At 35.2% G+C, this 22,331-nt stretch overlaps 1 protein-coding gene across 1 annotated transcript in view; it reads right to left on the minus strand.

The window, feature by feature from the left end:
• LOC120628332 (putative fatty acyl-CoA reductase CG5065) overlaps positions 1 to 21,894 on the minus strand; it is a 30,550-nt gene extending 8,656 nt beyond the window's left edge. The window contains exons 1-2 of the mRNA XM_039896654.1: positions 21,687 to 21,894; positions 1,690 to 1,798 (exon numbers count right to left, since the gene is read on the minus strand). Of these exons, the coding sequence (XP_039752588.1) occupies positions 1,690 to 1,788 (99 nt within the window). The 5' untranslated portion in view covers positions 1,789 to 1,798; positions 21,687 to 21,894. The remainder of the gene's footprint in view (positions 1 to 1,689; positions 1,799 to 21,686) is intronic.
• Between the last annotated feature and the right edge of the window lie 437 nt (positions 21,895 to 22,331).

Below are 22,331 nucleotides of genomic sequence, written 5' to 3' on the forward strand. Positions count from 1 at the left end.
ATGTTGGAAAATGTTTTTCCAAAGTATTCCATAACTCAAGCCATTAACTACGTAGGTATATAATAAACATGTTGGTATATGAATGAATTTATGTACTCTAAGTACTGGTAAGGTTCATTTTGACTGAAACCTCACCAGGTGATGATATGATACATGATAATGCAGTCGATCTGTTTATATACAGGCATCGTACTGGAACACTAAATCGCTTAGCTGAATCGCGTCAGAAGAGTGGTAACTGGCCACGGCCCCAGACCAGACTAGACAAGAGAATATTAAGAAATTATATATTACTAGCTTCTGCCCGCGACTTCGTTGGCGTGGACTTCAGATTGGGTCTAAAGCTTCGCTCGTTAACAATTTTAATCTTACCACGGGAACTATTTGAGAGATCGGTATTGAAAGTATGTCCCTTTTCCATAGCATAGGTGACAAGCATACCAAATTTCAAAGCTGTCTGCCCGCAGCTTAGCTCGTAAACAATTTACAATTTTCCCTCGGGAACTGCTTAAGGAATCAGGGTAAAAGGTAGCCTATGTTCTTTTCTATGTCAAAGGCTGCATGCATGCCTAATTTCATCCAAATCCGTTCAGCCGTTTTTGCGTGATTGAGTAACAAACATCCGCACTTTCACATTTATAATATTAGCAGGATATAGAGCCCGTGACCTCCATTTATAAGATCATAGATGACAGCGCCGACCACTGCTTCAGGAAGGTCGTCAAAAGGGGAGTTTTTGAATTTTGTGCATATTGAAAGTAGGCTAGCCCACGCGTTCTTCTAAGCAACCTTTGCTTCGGTCAAGATCGATCAAAGACACTATTTCACAGTAGTCGTTTAGCAAACAATTTATTGCACTTTGTATGTTCTATTCAGGTGTGACAAATGGGCGTAAATAACTTCGCCAATGCCACATAGGAATACAGCTCTTTTCGTCAGATAAAAATAAACATAATTATTTATACTGTTGACTGTGTTATGTTGTTGTTGTTGTGTGTTGAGGTGATTAAGACGATTTAGCGAGGTGTTAACGGGATTAAGAGTAAATAATGAAAATAGAAGCTATTTTAGTTGGAAAATCCAAAAGGGCATGTCTCATAATTCATTAAACTACATGTAATTATACCGTGAAAAGAAATAGGCTTCTATTCCTCAAAATACTGAAGCATTTAAAGAAAAAAACCAACTCGATGAGTGAAGTATTTCGCTCGTTATCGTGACCACAAGATACGAGATCCGCACATACAGACAAACGGACGTCCAAGACAGAACTTTTTTAAACAATTTTTTAATTAGTTTGAATAATAAAAATAGATTTAAAAATATCATGAATGCCACATCAAAAAACAAAATCAAACGCAGACGAAGTCGCGGGCAACCGCTAGTATAATAATAAAAATAAATATAACTTGTGTAATCTAGCGGCTTACTAAATAAATGAATCAAAATTAAAGCTCCTAACATTCTGTAGCTCGGGCTTGTGATAGGACGTTTGTAAAACAAAAATCTTAATTGTAATTATAACTATTATTGTAATTATTAATTATTATTAGAACTACAGGATTTTGGACTCTAAAACGTCTAAAATTAGGACCATTTTACTTTTAAGATAAAGAGTTAAATACTCGACAACGACTCTTAGATTGCGTGCGAGCAAATTTTGTACTAAGATTACTGGTTTAAGCTTACCTTTCCCATAAAGCCAGTAGCTCCAGTGATGAAGATGTCCCTCCCAGCGTAGAACTGCGGCAGTAGAGCGCCGCAAGGCGACCGTGGTCGCGCAACCATCTTTCCTCACCTGCGTCACAATTTTTTTTAATTATAGCTTAACTTTTAGAATATAATAGAATAGAAAACTTTATTGCAACACAACACAATAGGTAACACACAAGGAAAACAGTAATAGTACTTATTCCTAGGTTGCAAAGGCGGCCTTATCACTAAAAGTGATCTTTAAAGGCAAAACTTTGACGGCCGATCGGCGCAGTTTGCAGCCTTCTACTTTCTGAGCCCAAGGCCGTGGGTTCGATTCCCACAACTGGAAAATGTTTGTGTAATGAGCATGAATGTTTTTCAGTGTCTGGATTTTTATACGTATATTCTAAGTATTTATTTATAAAAATATTCGTCAGTCATTTTAGTACCCATAACACAAACTACGCTTACTTTGGGGCTAAATGGCGATGTGTTTATTGTCGTAGTATATTTATTATTATTATTTATTATTTATTAATAACCTGAGCGTGCGAAGCCGGTTAGTAATCAGCTCCAAAAGCAAATTAAAATGTTATTAGAGAGTAGGTAATCTAAGATATTAATTATACCTATGTTTGAATGTTTTGTTTTTATGATTATTTTGAATTTGAATTTTTGGTTATTGTTATTATTGTTTTTTTTTTATTCTTAATGTTATATAGCTTATTTTTATGTTTTAATTTAATTTAATTTGTTGTAATTATTACTCGTTCATACATTCTTTTAATAGCCGCGGGGAGACGAATTGGGCAACTGTAATGTCTTCACGGGGTGCGTTGCTAAATAAATAAATAAATAATTGCAATAGATCAGCGGTGATCGCGCAGTGGTTAGGACTTCGACTCCACTTTCGGGGGGCCGAGTTCGAATCCCAGCACGCAAATCTAACTTTTCTAAGTTATGTGCGGTGAAGGAAACCATCGTGAGGAAACCTGCAAGCCTGAGAGTTTTTCATAATTTCCTCAAAGGTGTGTGGAGACCACCAATCCGCTCTGGGCCAAAGGTGGACTAGGGCGTTAACCCCTTCTCATTATGGGGGACCCGTGAAACCCGCGCCATATATATAGTGGGCCGATAATGGGTAAATATGATGACGATGATAGTCAATAGTAAAGCTTTTTGTGACCGAGCTCTTTCGCCATGCTTAGTTCTGCCGCAAAGCACTGTGTCAATTATGTGTTCCGGTCTGAACGTCGAGATTTCTGGTGTAATTAAGTACAGGCAGATGAGGCTTGACACCTACGCCTAAGGTTTATGGTCACAGTGCAGAAAGTTTATAGTAAAAACCTAACTTCGATGACACACACATAACGCCGGACTTATAGAACCATTTATTTATTACTAGCGTACCCAGCCCGCTTCGCCGGGCTAGATTTTGCTTTATTTTATTTAAACAATAAACTTACATCATTAAATTTTTTATTTAAGTCTCATAATATATTAAATCATTTATTTCTCTCCGTATTCATTCTCATAATCATAATCACTTATTTGCAAAAAACATGTCAAATTATAGATGTTACAAAAAGTTATACAGAACAATGTTTAGCCCATTTAAAGGTATGCAAATCTTAACTTTAAAATAATTAATAACTTTCAGAATTTGATTAATTACAATTAATTTCATTAAAGCTATATAATTACAATTAATATTTAATTAGTAATGTTCAGTTTAATTAGCTTTGTTTATTTTGTTTATAAACTGTTGCAGTCTCTTCTATTCTCTTCTCGAGCTGGTGAAGATCATTATCTACACCCATGTACACCCAACAATAGAATATCATCACAGTAAATAAAAGCTGTAATTGACAGTTTGACAGTTCAAAAATAGGAGTGCTCCGATCGTCACCAAACTTTACAGGATTACTCGCCAGGTCAATCCGGAGATTCCCTGAAAGTTTCATTGAAATCGATCCAGCCGTTTCGGAGCCTATACGGAACATACCCACACACTTTCTCTTTTATATATATAGATTTTAGTGGTAAACAGCATTGCAACAATGCTGCTGCAGAAATAAGCTTGATGTGTCTGTCTTGAAATCTAAGCTTACTTTGTCTTACCCGGACTAGTTTTGTCACAAAAAGTCCTACTAATACTAAAATTATAAATAAATAGTTACATAAGTCCGGCGTAATGTGCGTACGCATCGAAGTTTTGTTTTACTACTATCAATTTGTTTTTTTTTACTATCAAATTGACAGTAATAGAACCTGTGCAAGCATTTAAACCCAATCAAGTTTAATTGACGTCAATTATAGGTACTATTATTTTATGTGCTTAAGGTCAGATTTGATTAAGTTAAAACAAGTTATATGGGGGAGTCACTTGATTTCCGCAGTTATTCTAAAAGTTGTTTCTTTAGGCAAAAAAAAAAAACTTGCCAAGTGGGAGTCGTGCTTGTACACCAAGACTTCCGTAGCATAGTAAGCAAATAACTACTTAGATAATACATTTTTCCTGTAATGTTAGCCTAAACTCCATTCAATACTGTTGTTATTCGTAAAAAAACAATAATTAGTATTGTGCTTTAAATAAAATGCAACCCAATAAAGTTTTCATATTTTTTGAAGACAAATACTATTTTTTTGTCATAAACTAGCGACCCGCCCAGGATTCGCACGGGTGCAACGCAGATACTAAATTTAGTACAGAATATCTTTATATATAACGTTCACAGCTTTTTTTTATAGACATGCGCCACCGGCCCTCGGGCCGGCACCGCCGCAACCGACAACTTTGAAAAGGCCATATGAATCTATATTAAATGTACAATGTATTTAGGGTACCTACTAAATTTTTTTCTTTTCTCTTTTCAACTTCAATATACATTGTTTCCTTCGTTACAACAATAATATCATTGAACCCGCACTTGTGCTATTCAGATACGCATGCCGGTTTGCCAGTAATTGAGTTTACACTACAACTTTATGTTTCTCAATTTTGTATTTCCTAACCTTGTTTCAGTGTATAATCCGTTGGTGAACCAAACAAAAATAAAAATTAAAAAAAGTAAAATTTAAAAGTCCAATCATCGCTATGATAATACGTCAAAACTCGCCAGGTTTGTTTTGCCTTCCTGTTTTACGCTTCCACTGTAGATTCCAGTCAAGGAATACCTTCAGGTAAATTGGCATCATTTATGCAGCAGTTTGCTCATCTAACCATTGACATAATTGTTGACATAACTATTCCACATGACGATAATCTGGTGAAAGCTGAAAAGGATAAAGTATCTAAATACTTGGACCTTGCTCACGAGATTACCGCCATGTGGAATGTTGAGTCGACCGTTGTTGTTCCGATAGTCGTTTCAGTCAATGGTCTTCTCGCGAAAAGCTTCGACCAACATCTCAAGAAGCTTTCGCTTGGTTGTTGGATCAAGGGTCGGATACAGAAGGCAGTAGTCCTTGAAAAGGCGCGTATTGTGAGGAGGTTTCTCACTCTGGAGCCCTGACCACCGGTTGCTTGGGCATTCAAAAGCCCCGCAAGCGGAGAGTGGAAGTTTTTTTTTTTTTTATAAATTATTAATAGTGTTTTTTTAATTTATTCTTAAGCATTGTTAACCCAGATAAGCCTACTGTCCTATATTTAGGACAGTAGAAATAAAAAAAAATATCAGAATACCCTCTTTATCTAAGATTATTTAGTCTTATGATTTGCAGTAAGAAACGTGTCAGCTTTATTAGAAAAAATAAAAAGACAGTTATTTTAACAGTTTTTACCTTATATTTTACCTTATAAGTGTGTAATAAAAGTGCGTTGCAGACATGGCAAATGACAGGTATGTATAAAAAGTTATATTTTACTCGTGAGTTGTTTTTTTCTGTGTTAATATCTAGTTGATAACCTTAACTTTTGTACTAAATAAATATTCTAGCAAAATAATATAAATAAATTACGTATAACTTGTTACAAATACTAGCGTACTATATATAGGACAGTAGGATAATATACATGATTTTAGTACAATAATACAACTTTTTCTTTACAGACCGTTAGCTGCGCATGAAATTTTAGATGCTTTAGAAAATGTTTCTGATAATGAAGAAGATTATAGAGAACGACTGATATGTATTCTACCTCCTCCTGTTGATCCTGACTGTCTCACTGACGAAGATTCGGGTGAAGAAGATAATGTAACTTTGAATAATTTGCCACGAAACATTCTGCTTCAACCGGCTGAAGTAATGATTCAAGGGCAGATTATGGTGAGTGATACAGAAGAAGAACCTTCTGATTCTACAGGTCGAACTAAACGTAGGCGTAGGAGAACACGGGACTTGGCAAAAAATCCCGTGAATTGGCCAGATGTTCAAGGCGCTTGCCAAGATAAGCGCCCAATTGAGTGGTTTGAAAACTTCTTAGATGAAGATGTTATTTCGTTGTTGGTGTCAGAGAGCAATAAATATGCTGTCAAAAAGAATTTTCCTGGAGACATAACCACTGAAGAAAGAATAGAAGAACCACAAAAAGAATAGAAGAACCACATATGGTGTCCATCTATAACAAATATATGGGAGGAGTGGATCGGTCTGATGAAAATATTTCACATTACCGAATTGGTATACGAGGTAAGAAATGGTACATGCCGTTGCTCACACACATGATTGATCTTGCCGAACATAATGCATGGCAGTTATATAAAATAAATCATGGAAAACTGGATCATCTTGGCTTTCGCAGAAGGGTAGCAATTGCTTTGATTGAATAAAACAGAAAAAATGCCAAAAGAGGGCCTAGCCGACCCTCCCATCATGAACATGCTGATAGTCGTAAAGACCAAATGAATCATCTGGTTATTCCTCAATCGAAGCAAACGCACTGTCGTCAATGTCACAAAAAATGTTTGACACGTTGCAAGAAATGTGATGTTGGAGTGTGTGTCAAGTGTTTTGAAACATATCATTCATAAATAGTGTTAATCTAGTAAATTACATATAACAATGGGTAATATAATCAATAGTTATCTAATAAACTACACTTTTTGATTACATTCTGTTTTGTCATAAATGGTCTTTTATTTCCTCTTATTATCCTACGGTCCTACATATAGGACGGCTGTTTCCCTGAAAGCCTTACACTTAATTTTTTTTTCATAATTTTTTTTATGTTGCATAAGATCTAATGAACTAAATAATGTAACTTTTTTCAAAATTTTCAGAAAATTTTAGTTTCAGGCTTATCTGGGTTAATAATTAAAAAAAAAAAAGAAAAATAATAAATGATAGAAATATATCATTGTAAACTTGCTAACCCGCACTTGTGCTATTCAGATACGCATGCAGGTTTGCCAGTAATTGAGTTTAAACTACAACTTTATGTTTCTCAATTTTGTATTTCCTAACCTTGTTTCAGTGTATAATCCGTTGGTGAACCAAATAAATAAAAATTAAAATTAAAAAAAGTAAAATTGAAAATTCCAATCATCGCTATGATAATACGTCAAAACAGTCGCCAGGTTTGTTTTGCCTTCCTGTTTTACGCTTCCACTGTAGATTCCAGTCAAGGAATACCTTCAGGTAAATTGGCATCTTTTATGCAGCAGTTTGCTCATCTTTCCATCCATTCAATATTTTCCTCAACAAAATTCCAATAACATTTTACGAGTTAGTTACTACATTGTACTTACTTACCCATTCAATACTTAATCTACGATTGTACTAACGTACATATATGGTTAGAGACAATCATTCATAAATTTCAACGGGTCGAGGTATTCTATAAACGTATTAGTAAATCGTAGAATGCAATCGCTTGGCAATCCGCCCGACTACCGAGTCTGTATTAAATACGAGCTAGACTTGGTCAAAGGGTTTTATACTTAGCCGATGGCATATATGCCGACCATAGAGTGTAAAGAAATTTAAAAAAAACCAAAGAAGTGTTAGTGGGTGACACCCGACTATTAACATATATACACATCATATATCTTACTACATCATATATCTTATTACTTACTTGCTGGGACGTCACACCAGAATTCATTTATATAGAATTGCTTAAACAGTATTTTTTTGCTTCATATAATTCGTCATAATTCAATAAAAATATATTCCAAAATATTTATTGCAATTTATTTTCATGACATACCACAGTAATTTTTAACATAATTTAATGACAAAACAATTCGCTGAGCGATTATTTAATATAATAATAGATTTATTAACTTGTCGATCTTTAATAGTAACTAATTATTCTGACATCTGATAAATATTTGTACTAACACCACTTAGAATCCTGAAATCTTGTATTTGTAAAAATTCTAAGGGTCAAACTGTTTCTTATTGCTACGCCCTGAGGTCTTTATGACTATGTAAAGGCATGGGGATGCAAGTAAATAAATTAATTAATAAATAATGCAAATCTAAATATTTGATGTTTAACTAAATAGATTAATAATTACGAGTATATAGTTTTTAAAATAACTTACCGGAAAATTATATTGTAAATTATTATTATTATTATTGGTTTGTTTTGTAATCAACATTGTAAACGTTATCCGAGCCGTATATAATAATAGTAGAAGCATTTGCACAATTGTTAAACATTAATTTATACCAAATCTTTTTACGGGGAAAGTCTGGCCGATTATAGATCAAATGTAATAAGTGGAACGATTATTATTCAAGTCACATCCCAACGTTTCTTCAACATAAGCCACCGTTATATAATGTAAAAAAAAAAAATCTTACACGGCAGACCTTCTGGAAAGTAGCCTACAAGAGATTGAAAGATAGTGTGTATCAGGAGTATTAGGATAAATGTAAGATATACGAGTATGTTTTTTACCAAGCCAAAGAAAAATTTAATATTTCAACCATGGATTCAGTTTACACGATTACTAAAATAAGAAATTAGATCAAGACTAGGTATATTTTGTAACCGGCCGCTAGTGATAAATAGGGTATATACTATATACACATTGATTTACTCTGTTCCCCAATCTGGGTCCAACTTTAAAACCTGTTCTATCATCCACTGCTGGACAATTAGTCCTTTATATATTTTCACACGCCACGGTTTCGTGCCGCTTGTATCCAGCTACTCCTTGCGACATTTTTACTGTCTGTCGGCAGCTGTCCATCTTGTGGGGGTTTTACCGACACTACGCTTTCCTTCACGGGGTGTAACTCCAGTACCTACTTGGGGACTCAAAGTCAGAAAGGTTCTCAGAGCTACGCCCAAAACCGTTAATTACCGCTTCAGCCTTGCAACTCATTGAGCTACGTCGGTAATTTCAAAACTCATAAAATTAACATCTTTAAGACTCCCTGAACACACGTCAATAGGTAATATTCTGCATATGAAATATTGCCTGTATTGAAGAGTTGAAGAATTAGTAAAAAAAATAACAGTTGCATTTTTTTTTTATATTTTCAATAACATTAACTATTCGGGCAGCCTAAATCGCTTACGTCATACCTGTTCATAATAGCAAAACTTTAGCATATACCGATGACACGAATTTTATTAATTAACCAGTTACACTTGGAATATTAACTAAATTGTATAACCTTCTCAGCGTAATCGCGAACTTAACCTTGCCTCTCTAAACGTAACCTTAAAATTCATAGCTATAACTCAACTTCCGATAATACATCCTGTTCAAGTTCAGATTCTCATTGATATGAGGTGTTTTGGTGTCCTAAAATTAATTTTATCTAATAAGCAGATGTTTTATAAATATTATTTTTAAATTGTTCGTACTAACTAGGAGCTTAATAAAATAAGTAAAAATATTTACCGAATTTATTTTAGTCACGTGGAATCTACATATCGCCTCTAAAGTTAAACTTTCGTAAGATGATCAACATGTTTAGAAAAATAGAAACATTTGTTTATAAAACAATATCTAACAAATATTCTCTAAACATCCTCTGTGTGACGGCGTGTATAAAAATATAATTGGTGCGAATAGAAAAATATACAAGGGTAATCCTCCAATAGTAAATAAGGACATGAATAATTTATAGAAAAGTTCTAACAGTACATACGCACGTGATCCTACATCGCAATACAAAATATGTGCGTGAGAAGCGCGTCTAATCCGACTTACATGCGCCTTTTTTTCTAAAGCTAGGTTATTTATATAGTCTGGGTTCGACGCTACTTTGTCCGCGTACAACTTTTGAGACATAAATTATTCTAATATAAACTTTGAACCACTATTCTACACATCAAATCGTCCCACCGCTTCGCATCGCCTATCCGTTTCGCCTATCTCCTAAACATCCTAGTGTGTAATTTAATTCATACGTCACAAGTTTTTTTGGTAAGCTAAACCCAATTGCAAAAAAACCTACATTAAGTATGTTTGTAAGCGACGGAATACCGCCATTTTCCTCAATATCCTATTGAATAATTTATAAAAGCACTGTAAACACCAGTAACATTACAAGTAGCCTTAGCAAAAGCTCGTGTGGGACTTCACGCGATATGCATCTTATCGAAAGAACGTTGACGTTAGAGTTCCTTACACCTCCGGAAAAACAAGCCAAAGAGTAAAAGTCGAGGAGTCGTTTTTGCATACTACACTCTGTATCGTCAAAGTAAAATGGACCTATTTACACTAGTTTCAGAGTGGCAAATCCTGTGATTGGGCAAAACATCTGATTTTTATTTTACAAACGTCCAAAAGCCAGGGCTGAAGAATTGTAGGCTAACTTGAGCTTTAAAACTATAAAACAAAGGCATACTTGGCGTTTCAAAATTGCTTATAAGCCAAAATTGCTTATGGCCTACTAAGTAAGTAAGGTAAGGGTAATTACCTACTAGTACGAGTAGTCGAGTAGTTTATACCAACTAACTTTTAAAAAATTTGGAGGAAATTTATTCGCCAAGCTTGGTAGATGGCATTCTGCACCTTCGCGTATAATAAGCGCGAGATTAAAACACGAGCGGGTTTTTTTTGCAGCTTTTCGACGCATCTGGCTGGCTCTGGGGTCCATACACATGACATAATCGTATGTGATTTCGGAGATCGCATTCAATAAAAAATAATTGTTGGTTTTCAATTGGTATTCAGTTTTTCGGCTTGCTACTACTCTGTGTGCCTTTATGAGAGTTCTACCTACATCTACTTAATCGATCGCCTTAAAGTAAACTAGGATAGTAGGATTTGTGTGAAATCGAGCGAACAACATCTAGGTATAATAATGGGAAACAGTATTGGCACTAGACGGCGATTCCTAGATTTTCCTTGAGTTAAATTATCATTGAGAAAAATAAATAACCTACAAAAGTTCAAAACTGAAAATAAAATTGTTGCACATACAAACTGATTTTTTTTTGTCATATATAAAAGCGTAGTAATTTTATTCAAATTATTTGATTTATTGGAACCCATTGTTCTTTACAATTCGATTGCATAGGTATTCTTTTTAAAATAAAAAATAAACATTACCGAAGACTTTAGGAATTCTAATTGGCGTATAATTACATAAATATGAATTAGAGTAAACCTTTGGTCTAGTGAATATTAATTCCTTTGGTACTACCTACCTTATTGTTTACAAGTAAAAAAAAAAGTGAAAAGTCTTTGCAGAAACAACAATATGTGGCTTCTTGACTAATTTGTAATTTAATATAGTCAAATTCGGAAATCGCCTAATTTATAAATTATAAATTTCCTCTGGTCTGCTCTGGAGAGAGGCTTTGGCAGTGGCTATTTACAATCCTACCGACAAAGACTTGCCGCTAAACGATCGAGTCTACACACTGACCTTTTTAATATCACTGGACAGACTGTTGTCACTCTGTCTTCGTCTGCAATTTAGTGACGCCATTTTGGCGCTGTAAATTGTGAAGCTGTGATACTAATGGGCTAAGAAATTAAAATTCAACCATTACAAGCAGGCCTAATATATAAGCACTTTTGGAAAGTCAAGTCTTTCTGTTTGTAGTGACTCTACCAACAGTTATAAATAAATAAATATACTACGACAATACACACATCGCCACCTAGCCCCAAAGTAAGCGTAGCTTGTGTTATGGGTACTAAGACGACTGATGACAGTTAGGAATTGATCGAAGCAGATTGTGCTGATAACAAGCTGACACACACACACACACACACACACACACCGTTCACCGTTGGAGCAAGTGATATTTTAATTGCTTAAAAATCGCACATAACATATAAAAGTTAGAGGTGCGTTTCGAACTCGGCCCCCCACAAGTAAATGGGATGTAAAAACCCCACCCATACTTATGGGATGTAAAAACTCGAACGATCAACTAGCTGATAAACTGATGATATCACTAACACGTATGCTATAGGATTTGCTAGGAAGTTACACCAAATAAGTATGCGAACTTTACTTAACCATACAAACTACTGTACAAGCACTTCGAAAAATGTTTGCAAACTTGAACATAACGTTTTATCCTCATCACTTATTGACTGTATGCTTCCAATCGTGTGAATCCTATTGGTTTTGCTCAACAAACAAGCCTTGCCAATGTTTGTAATGGCAATAGTTATTAGTTACAGTTGTATTAAACTTCTGTTTGATGTTAATTTAAAATAATTGTTTACATTGTTAAAGTATGGGGTCTTATTAATAAACCTGGCATTGCGTTGGGATTTCTACGCAGTATTTTTTCATGCTCTAACATTTGAGAGGTGCTATGAGTTGTCAAATAACTGCACTGACGGCAGATCAGAAAACAGCTGTCCACACTGTCTCTTTTGGCAGGAGTTGTACGTGGCGACTAAGAGATTATAACGGAGAACAGACAGAAGCGTCTTTTTTGCTACTTGAACGTCTACTGCAATCATCAATCCATCTTCCCAGCGTGGTTATTACGGGCAAACACTCCCGTTGGAAGAGGCCTTTAGTTCAATGGTGGACTGTTATAGGTGATGATGGAATCACAGCATAACTATTCTGACGTTATGCTATGTTTAATTATATGTTTGGTAAGTTGTAGTTCCTTAATAATAGTGGTTCTAACGCAGAGATGGAGGGTCTAATAAAACTGACGATTAATCACGGTGGAAGGCGGGGTGCGATGAGGCGGGGTCGACGATTTACTAAGGGGATTGGCCTCAATAGCCACGTGATTTAGATAGCTCCAAAGTATAATGAAAAAACTCTAATATCACGATGACTTTACAATATTAAATGCTGCGTTGTAATTTGACGATTCTGATAAGTATGACCGAAATGCAAGGGGTTTTATTTTGGCATCACGTTTTAACGGGATGTTATGCAGAGATAATAACATCAGCTGGTTTGATATAGGTTCTCTAACGAGCCCTCTTTGTCAGCCGAGGAGTGTTATTTTGCTTTATACTAATACAGCAAAATTGGAGAGAGAAGTTTGAATAACAAAGCGTTGCTTAACAAACAACATTATTTTCTTTTTATTGAAGTTATACTTCTTTTGGCGCAATGGAGAAAAATGATCAGAGTGAATTTTTACGATGCGCGCGCACGCAACGCAAGTTAGTTCTAGGTGGCATGAAAATCGATAACTATGTTCAAGTTGTATATTCTAGTATTTTTATATTTAGAACAAGTTAAACATTACAAACAGTGTGAATAAAAAATATTACGTTAATAAATCCTTTTTTATTTAAATAAAATCTTTTTGATTAAATTTAATATTTATCGTTAATCACTACTGCATTTTTGTTATTCTTTTTCCACACGCCAAAGAAGTATAACTTCTAACGCGTGTACATAAGTACACACACTCTTGTTTATATTTTGCGGACTTTTTTGTAGATAGTAATCATTACTTTGAACATACAGTACAGTACTTATATGTATCATCAATCATTTTCGGAGCGTACGCCAGTAAAGCTCTAATTCGGTATGACATCTTTAACAAACTTTCTTATATTTCAGTGAAGTCAGTCAAGGTAGTAGTTTTTCAGTTGTTCCGTCCCAAACAGACGGACAGACGTAAAAGGGGACTTTGTTTTATAATATGTAAAGATTTATTTATAGGATAATATTTTAATATTACGTCGTTTATAGATTCTTCACACCTTTAAGCCTTGTGTACTTTTTTGGGTATTGCACATTCCTCTTAATAATAAAACGAAACAACAGTCATGAATGCGAGAAATCATATTGTTGTTAGAGTATTTTGCAATTTAGACATTATCAAAACACATTCGTAAAAGAAAGCAAATGAAATGCCACAAACAGGCTGTTCCGTATGTGTGCGTATCCCTAACCCTATCCTATACCCTACTTCCCTACTAATATTATAAATGTCAATGTAAGTTTGTTTGTTACGCTTTCCCGCAAATACTACTTAACCGATACTCATGAAACTTTGTACACATATTCTTAGAAGTGTTAGAAGTAAAATAGGATACTTTTATCCCGACAACTTGTCACGGTATAAATTTTGGTAGGTTTGTAATATTATGTAAAATAAAATTCCTTGAATCCATAATAATTATCTGTACAGATAATAAAATATATAAAAGCGGTAATTTAAATTGAATTAATAAATTTAAATTACATATAAAAGTAGATAAATGTTGAGGTACTACACAAATAAATTATAAAAACATATATTTCTTCTTACTAAAGGAAAGGAAACGAGAACCATTTATTGCTTCAAACATTGTTGCGTTAAAATACGTTACTCATTAGCGGCTGATAATTAAAATAGAGTATTATCTCTGGCCAAGTCTGTGGGAACGCTTTAACTGTGGCTAATTACCAAGCTACTGACAAAGATATGCCGCTTAGCTATTGACCGTTCCAGTACGATGCCTGTAGAAACCGATTAGGTGTATGGGTTCAATATAACTGCCATACCGCTAAAAGGTTAGCCAGCTACCAACTTAACATCATCATTTGCAACTAGGTGAGATTGCAGTGAAGCTCTTCCTTGTCATGGAATTATAAAAAAAGTTCTTCATAATGTTCTCAAAGGCTTGTGAAGTTTATAAATCCTAACTTGGCCAGCGGGGTGGAACGTAAACCCCTATCCTAAAAGGTCCTTATCCTGAAATCATCATCATAAACGACCGATTGGCGCCGTGGGCAGCGACCCTGCTTTCCGAGTCCAAAGCCGTAGGTTCGATTCCCACAACTGGAAAACGTTTGTGTGCTGAATATGAATGTTATTCAGTGTCTGGGTGTTAATATGAATATTTTGTGTATATCTATATATATAAAAGAGAAAGTGTGTGGGCATGTTCCGTATAGGCACCGAAACGGCTGGACCGATTTCAATGAAACTTTCAGGGAATTCACCGGATTGTTTTGGCGAGTAATCCTGTAAAGTTTGGTGACAATCGGAGCACTCCTATTTTTGAACTGTCAAATACAGCTTTTATTTACTATGTTGATATTCAATTCCTGGGTGTACATGGGTGTAGATAATGATCTTCACCCCGCTCGAGAAGAGAATAGAAGAGAATGAATACGGAGAGAAATAAATGATTTAATATATTATGAGACCTAAATTAAAATTTAATGATGTAAGTTTACTGTTTAAATAAAATAAAGCAAAATCTAGCCCGGCGAAGTGGGCTGAGTACGTAAGTTATTCATAAAAATATTCATCAGTCATCTTAGTACTCATAACACAAGCTACGCTTAATTTGGGACTAGATGGCGATGTGTGTATTGTCGTAGTATATTTATTTATTTATTTATAAAATCATCACCGGCGTACCCGTGCCCTCTAGTACGGTAACGAGTTGACGATGATTGGCTTAAGTAGACCGTATCTATTTTGTATATTGAAAACGATTGGATATGTAGCAATTATTAGAAGCGGAGAATAAGCGGGATAATGGAGCAGTGATAGCCCAGTGGGTAGGACATCGACTTCACTTTCGGGGGGCCGAGTTCGAATCCCAGCATGCACCTCTAAGTTAAATTTTCCTAAGTTAATATTTTTTTATACAATAAAAATGTCACCCGCTTTAACAGTGATCCTTAGGAAACCTGCATGCCTAAGAGTTCTCCATAATGCGTTTGAAGGTCTGCGAAGTCCACCCAAAGGGCCTGCGTGGTGGGCTACAGCCTTTCCATTGTGGTAGAAGACCCGTGCCCTGTAGTAGCCCGGTAATGAGTCGATATGATCATGATTTATTACAATTATGTATATATATGCAAATAACTCATTAACTGCTCGCCTAATACCTTGTTTGGAACATTATTAATTCTGTCTAATTATACTTAATTCGGTACATAAATTTAATTACGCTTATCTTAAAACATGATAAATCCGATTTATTAATACAAAAAGTTAATACTTAGTTTTATTATTGAGGTATATAATAGTTTGCTGTTTTTTTTATCTTTATTTATGTACCTATTTGAATGTATAGTTGGATTTACAGCTCAATCAAATGTACGTAATATATGGAGCTCTTTTTTTACATTTATTTAGCGGTTGCCCGCGACCTCGTCTGCGTAGAAATAGTAATACGGTAACATTTCCCATGCAAGCTTTTATAACTTTTACTACCCCTCGAGGGTTGTTTTTAAAACAACGCAGATGTAAATGCCCTAATTCAAAAAATAACTTACGACTTTTATACAAACGAGCGGACCCGCGCGACTTCGTCCGCAAATGAGCCGACTTAAAAAAATATTCGTTTGTTTTCGCGGACTGTTTTATAGAACTTTAAAGAAACAACAATTCCGACAATTCCGATATACTTACACGTTTGGCGTTACGTTTACCGTTCACCCATCGAATATTTTTTGCCGAGATTCCAATATTAATGAATCCTAGCTAGATCGATTTATCGCCCCCGAAACCCCCTTTATACTAAATTTCATAAAAATCGTTGGAAACGATTCCGAGATTCCAACTGTACGTACGTGACTGTATGTACGTATATATACAATATCTATATAAGAGTTGCTCGTTTAAAGATATACAAATTTACAACCAACATCCGTTTCACCCCTTTAGAGGTATAATTACCACACTAACTTCTAGTGGTTTGTTTTAAATATAATATCCTTAACTTGGAAATCTCTCTGTCTTTCAACCCTATTTTCCTTTAGGTGTAAATTTCAGAAGTTACGCGGACGAAGTCGCGGTAAAGCGCTAGTATAATTTGAATATTAATAACATCATTAGGGAGGGTACCGCAAGACCCCATATATATACCCATTTTTATTGGAAATTCAGTTGCGATGAAATATCGGGCCCTGAATTTCAGTGTTTTAGACAAAACGTTAACCAATTCGGTGCATTAAAAACAACGCATTCGAAAAAGCGTTATGACTTAAGTCTACTGTGTACCATTTTTTTTCCTAAATAAAATGTATCATTATTTGACATAAATCGTAAAATACCGTAAAACTTCCTCAAATACGGTTGAAAACTATACTTCCATTTTAGAATATCAGTTCATCGGTCTCGATTTCGCTAGTAACACTAAAAATTCGGTAGCTTCGAAACCGCAGTCTATCATTCACATCTAATACGTATCACAATAAATATCCAGCTCACGGCACGTATAGTTGCATAACGTAGGTAGGTACCTCTGAGGCAGCCGAAGTCAAGGTGATCTTCGGCGTTTGATTGATCGACAAGGGAACATATGTAGGTACTGTTGCGTATGGAATTAGAGTATCTATGGCCCGTTTAAATTAATACTATTAAAAGTAATCCCAGTATCATCCTCATCGTCATGTCAACCAATTTACGTCCTTTGCTGGACATAGGTCTTTTCCAAATACCATTGTCTTGTGCCGCTTAAGTCCAGCGGCTCCCTGCGAATTGACTTCAGTTCACCAATGTTTATGTGGTGTACAATAAAAGTGTATTAATTTATTCTTTCATTAATTCATTCATTCATTCATGTATTCAATCATTCATTCATTAGGTATATCCTCTGATAGGGGATATAATTAACGTGTCCACCTGCTAAAGTACGCGAATATGGAATAGGAAAAGTTTACCCTCGTTTATTATTACACATATATTATTTGGATATAATTTCCACTTCGTGCGTCAGTGCTCTGAGAGTTAATAATGCCGTGGGAGAAGATACATTTTTATCCTTTCCCCGGGGATATAATTGTCTCCTGCAATTATTACAAATAAATTTAAATTAAGTTCAGTATTTAAATAATTCAAGCCTTTACCTTTGACTCGGTCAGCGTATCCGACAAACGATAAAGTTTCTTAAAGAAGATTTATTTGTGTACGTTATTGTTTGTATATATAATTAAACCTTCTTTTGGAATAAACTTTATTTGTCGTTTACTCTACTTCGGCGGTAAAGGCTCGAAGTTAAGCAAACATTTAGTAGTCGTTGATTAAAAAATAAGAATGGTCATATGCGATGCAGTATGACCCACCGATTAGGGTCCGGTAGCTTGTTCAGAGATAACGTACATAAACCAATTATTCGCCCACTTCGGAGACGCCATTTTTTGAAAAGATAAAATGCTAATTTCTTATTTAGTAACTGTGCTAGTGAGAACTACTCTCTATAACTTTACCTAGTTAATTTAAATGTATGAATAAATAATGAACTCTATTTATTTCAGATGTTTTGTTTTCCAAACTACGATGATAAACAAGAAAAATAGTGGCATTTTAATAATTTTTCATGTTTACTAAAAATTCTAAACCCTCACATAATAATCAGACGTCATATTTATAGCTTCTACTTATTCTAATTTTTTTAATTTTCCATATCCATCCCATGTCATATTATGTCCTTTACCACGAGCGCCATTTAAGCCTTCTTATGCGTTCTGTTATATACTTCGCTTCATTATTTTAAGTTGATTTTCGCCCGTTATTACTAAACCTAGGCATCGCCTAAATCAAATTCCTAATGATTTAAGCGAAGTCTATAGAATATCCTTAGATTAGGCGTTACTTATTTAGGCATTGCCTTGTTCTTCGTTAGTGAAAACGGGCATTTCTACTTATTGCTTTTTATGTTTAACATGCTTCTTTCAGCATAGTATATGCTGGCAAGTTTCGAGTTTTCTAGATTTTTCTTCATGTGAGCTCCCAAGTATTTCTCACATTCTTATCCGCAAATAAGGCGCTTCCATTTAATACAATACCACTTGACGGAGCATCCTCACCGATCCTGTTTTTCAGCTTTTGCAACGAAGACACGGACAAACCACTCGTTCATTGGTTCCAATATTTATGTAGTGATGTGCAAATAAGGAGTATAAATAAATAAGTCAAGTCCTTTAAGAAGAGGAAATTTCAAGACTCTGATTAAAATATTTAGGTCTAATTTTAGTTCATTTGTCCTTTATTATGTCAGACACGTGAACGCGATATTACGCTGGTACTGTTTCTATGAAGCGGTTATGTCTTAGTGGTTAGGAGTTCTCCTTTCAGAGGGCCGCAATGTATCCTCGGCGGAAGCCTCCAACACTTCTAAGCCATGTGTGTTTTAAGAATTTAGGGAACCCATATCTCGAAATCTAAGAGTTCTCCATAATGTTTACAATGTGTAAAGTCCACCTACTTTGCCAGCGCGGTGGACTACGGCCTTAACCCTTCTCATTCTCGGAAGAGACCTGTGCCCTGAAGTGGGTCGCTAATTGGTTGTTAAAGAGTTGATGGACTACATTCGTTAACTTAAAACTAAAGTTACGAATCGGAGATCACATATCAAAGAAACAACCTGTGTTAACATTTTCGTAAGTAGACTGGGTTGTAAGGGAGTTTTGGTACAAGACGACCTTCAATTGTTGGCGACTTGTTCAATATTTACATCGTTGATAGGTGTTTACTATCTTTATTACACAGAACAGGTTTATCGAGTGTTTTCATTTCGGGGCCTTCACCTTTCTTCGGCCGGTGTCCGTTCTCCCCATAATAATTAAAATTTCGCCGGCTTTCGGCCCTGGGGGCTAGGCCGCTGCCTTCGCGTACCGAATACGGGTGACCTTCTGCATTTCGTATCATTATTTCATATTAATGAATCCAATGAGTGGCGTGCCGCGTCGCTTGCAATTGCATAACTTCGCAATGGTAACATTTTAATCGGAGACTGTTTATGTGTACCAACTTATAAGTATACCTTTGACTTTTTTAATAACGGCTTGCATAGGCAGCCTCTTTTATAATAATATATTTGCAGGTCTAAAGTATCTTCAGGCAACATTTAAGATATTTTGTGGTTATTTTAGACATTCCTAAAAAGGATTCTTCGAAAAATGTTTTTTGTTCAATGTCAAAACCCGAAAGACTTTAATAGTTAAACAAACTTTATGAAAGATTTGTACTACTTTGACTAAATAATCAACATTTATTTAAATCGATTTGTTCAGCTGATTTATGTTGCCATTAAAAATATTTTCACTACAATGGATGATGGGAGCAATGGTGGATAACGCCGCCGCACCGCGTCGCTTGCATTTGCTCTATCTAGGTGTATCTAAATACACCGAATTTATTTCATTTTTGAACTAATGCTTCTTTTGACGTCTCATGAAAATTAAATATCTCCAAAGGCGGAATTAAATATCTCCAACCAAGCAGTTGTAGGACGTATATTCGCAAAACGCGGGACCGCGTACCGGTTGAAGATAATAAAGCTCTAGAAATAGGCTATTAGATTAAAAAAAAATTTCAGTGTCGACTTTATCCTGCGTCCCGTTAAAATTAGCACGTGTTCAGAGCTTAAAAAAGCCAGTCTGCATGAAAACAGCTTGGTGCATCCAAGTTCTATAACCCTCTTTATGGGACATTAATAGACTAAAGATGATGATAATTTCTTAAAAGTGATTTTACTAAACGAGAGTAGACGACGCGACGGGTAGTACCAAACAAGATCTAACTATTTATTAAGTCAATTAAAGCTCATCTGGCTTTGAAGCAGTGGGTAGGACTTCGTCTTCACTTTCGGGGGGCACTTCACATCTAACTTTTATAAGTTATGTGAGTTCTAAGCACTTAAAATATCACTTGCTTCAGCGCTGAAGGAAAACATCGTGAGAAAACCTGCATGCTTGAGAGTTCTTCATTATGTTCTAAAAGACGTGCGTCAACCAATCCGCACTGGGCCAGCGTGGTGGACTACGGCCTTAACCCTTCTCATTGTGGGAGGAGACCCGTGCCCTGTAGTGGGCCGGTAATGATCTGATATGATGATGATGATGATGATGAAAGTTCATCTCGATCCCCACGACCAAGAAGATGGCTCACCGGTAAGTGGAAAACCGTCGCCTATAAACAGCGCAACATTTCGCAGGATGCAAGGATCACCTCCTACAAAATAGGTACCGCATTGTGCCCATCAACCTGAGCCGTAGGTGTCAAACCTCATGTGCCTGTAATTACAGCGGCAAACAAGCCGTTCAGACCGGTCTGCTGCTTGGCGGCAGAATAAGTATGGCGATAGTACTACCCCAGAATTGCCACAAAATGCAAACTACTTCTAATAAAAAGGTTCTAATAAAGCGCTTCTAAGGTCTACAGGATGGTCTATATCATCTAGATAAGGTTGCAGATTCTTACGATGCCTCGCGGCTAAGATCAAACAGTTCCTGAGCACAGTCTCCGTTTATCTTGTAGAACTGACATATATTCCGAAAGTTCTTTCTCACTTCTTGTAGGAAATTGATAGTGTTTGCATACCAAGTAGGAATCATTTTTAAGGTATTATATTATGTGTACATAAATCATAGTATATATATTTTTTTTATTTTATTAATAAACCAACGAAAAATTTATTTTTCTAGGGAAATATTAATAACGATTAAATATATTGATTTTAATTTAATATATAATATATATACGTATTAGGTTTAATTTATTTTTTATTTCTAATATTATGGCCGAAGTTTAACAGATACCAGGTATTATATTCAAAAATACATTTTTAAATTTTTATCGCTGAACGCGTTTTAGCGAAGCGGTTTTTGTATTTTTTTTATAAATAGTTTAAAAATAATAAATTAGGCAGAAAATAAAAATATAAATTTAATAAATAAATAAAACTCACCTGAATTTATAGCACTTAATATGAATAAAAAAGAATATTTAATTTAACAGATTAATATTTTTCTAGTTCACAAAAAAATATTGTACGAATTAAGCAAAAACTGAACTTAAAGCGATTGTTTTTAAGATTATTCGAAACGTTGCTTTTGACGTTTATTTATAATTAGGTTATGGTTTTGTTTACAAACAAATCCACGTCTGTCACCCACGGAAGCTGAAACCAAACTGACCATTTCTTCCGCATTTCCTACATATTTAGCTCCGAAAGGAAAACCGCGCTTCTTGAGGCTGCGCGTGCGCACGCAATTAGCATTTAATAAATTAATACTAGGAGGTGGGTTGGTATATGATTTTCAGCAGTAACAATTAATTTTAACCACATGTTATTAGTGAAAATTGAATTAAATAGTATTGAATGATTACCGCCAGTCGATTGCCTTGTCATTTATGACCTCCGGTAATACAATAACTTTCCAATTTTGATATACGCACGATGCCGAACATAGGTATTTTGTAGGGTCTATTTCCACACCTTATCATCTCGTACCGTGTCTATCTGATAGCTTTATGCGACTCACTAAAGGGTGTGGTATGATCGGATTCCATTTCAGTACGCTACGTTATAATAGCCAATTTTTTTTAAGTA

Source organism: Pararge aegeria, chromosome 12 (assembly GCF_905163445.1).
Source record: "Pararge aegeria chromosome 12, ilParAegt1.1, whole genome shotgun sequence".
In the NCBI taxonomy this organism is placed as follows: Eukaryota; Metazoa; Arthropoda; class Insecta; order Lepidoptera; family Nymphalidae; genus Pararge; species Pararge aegeria.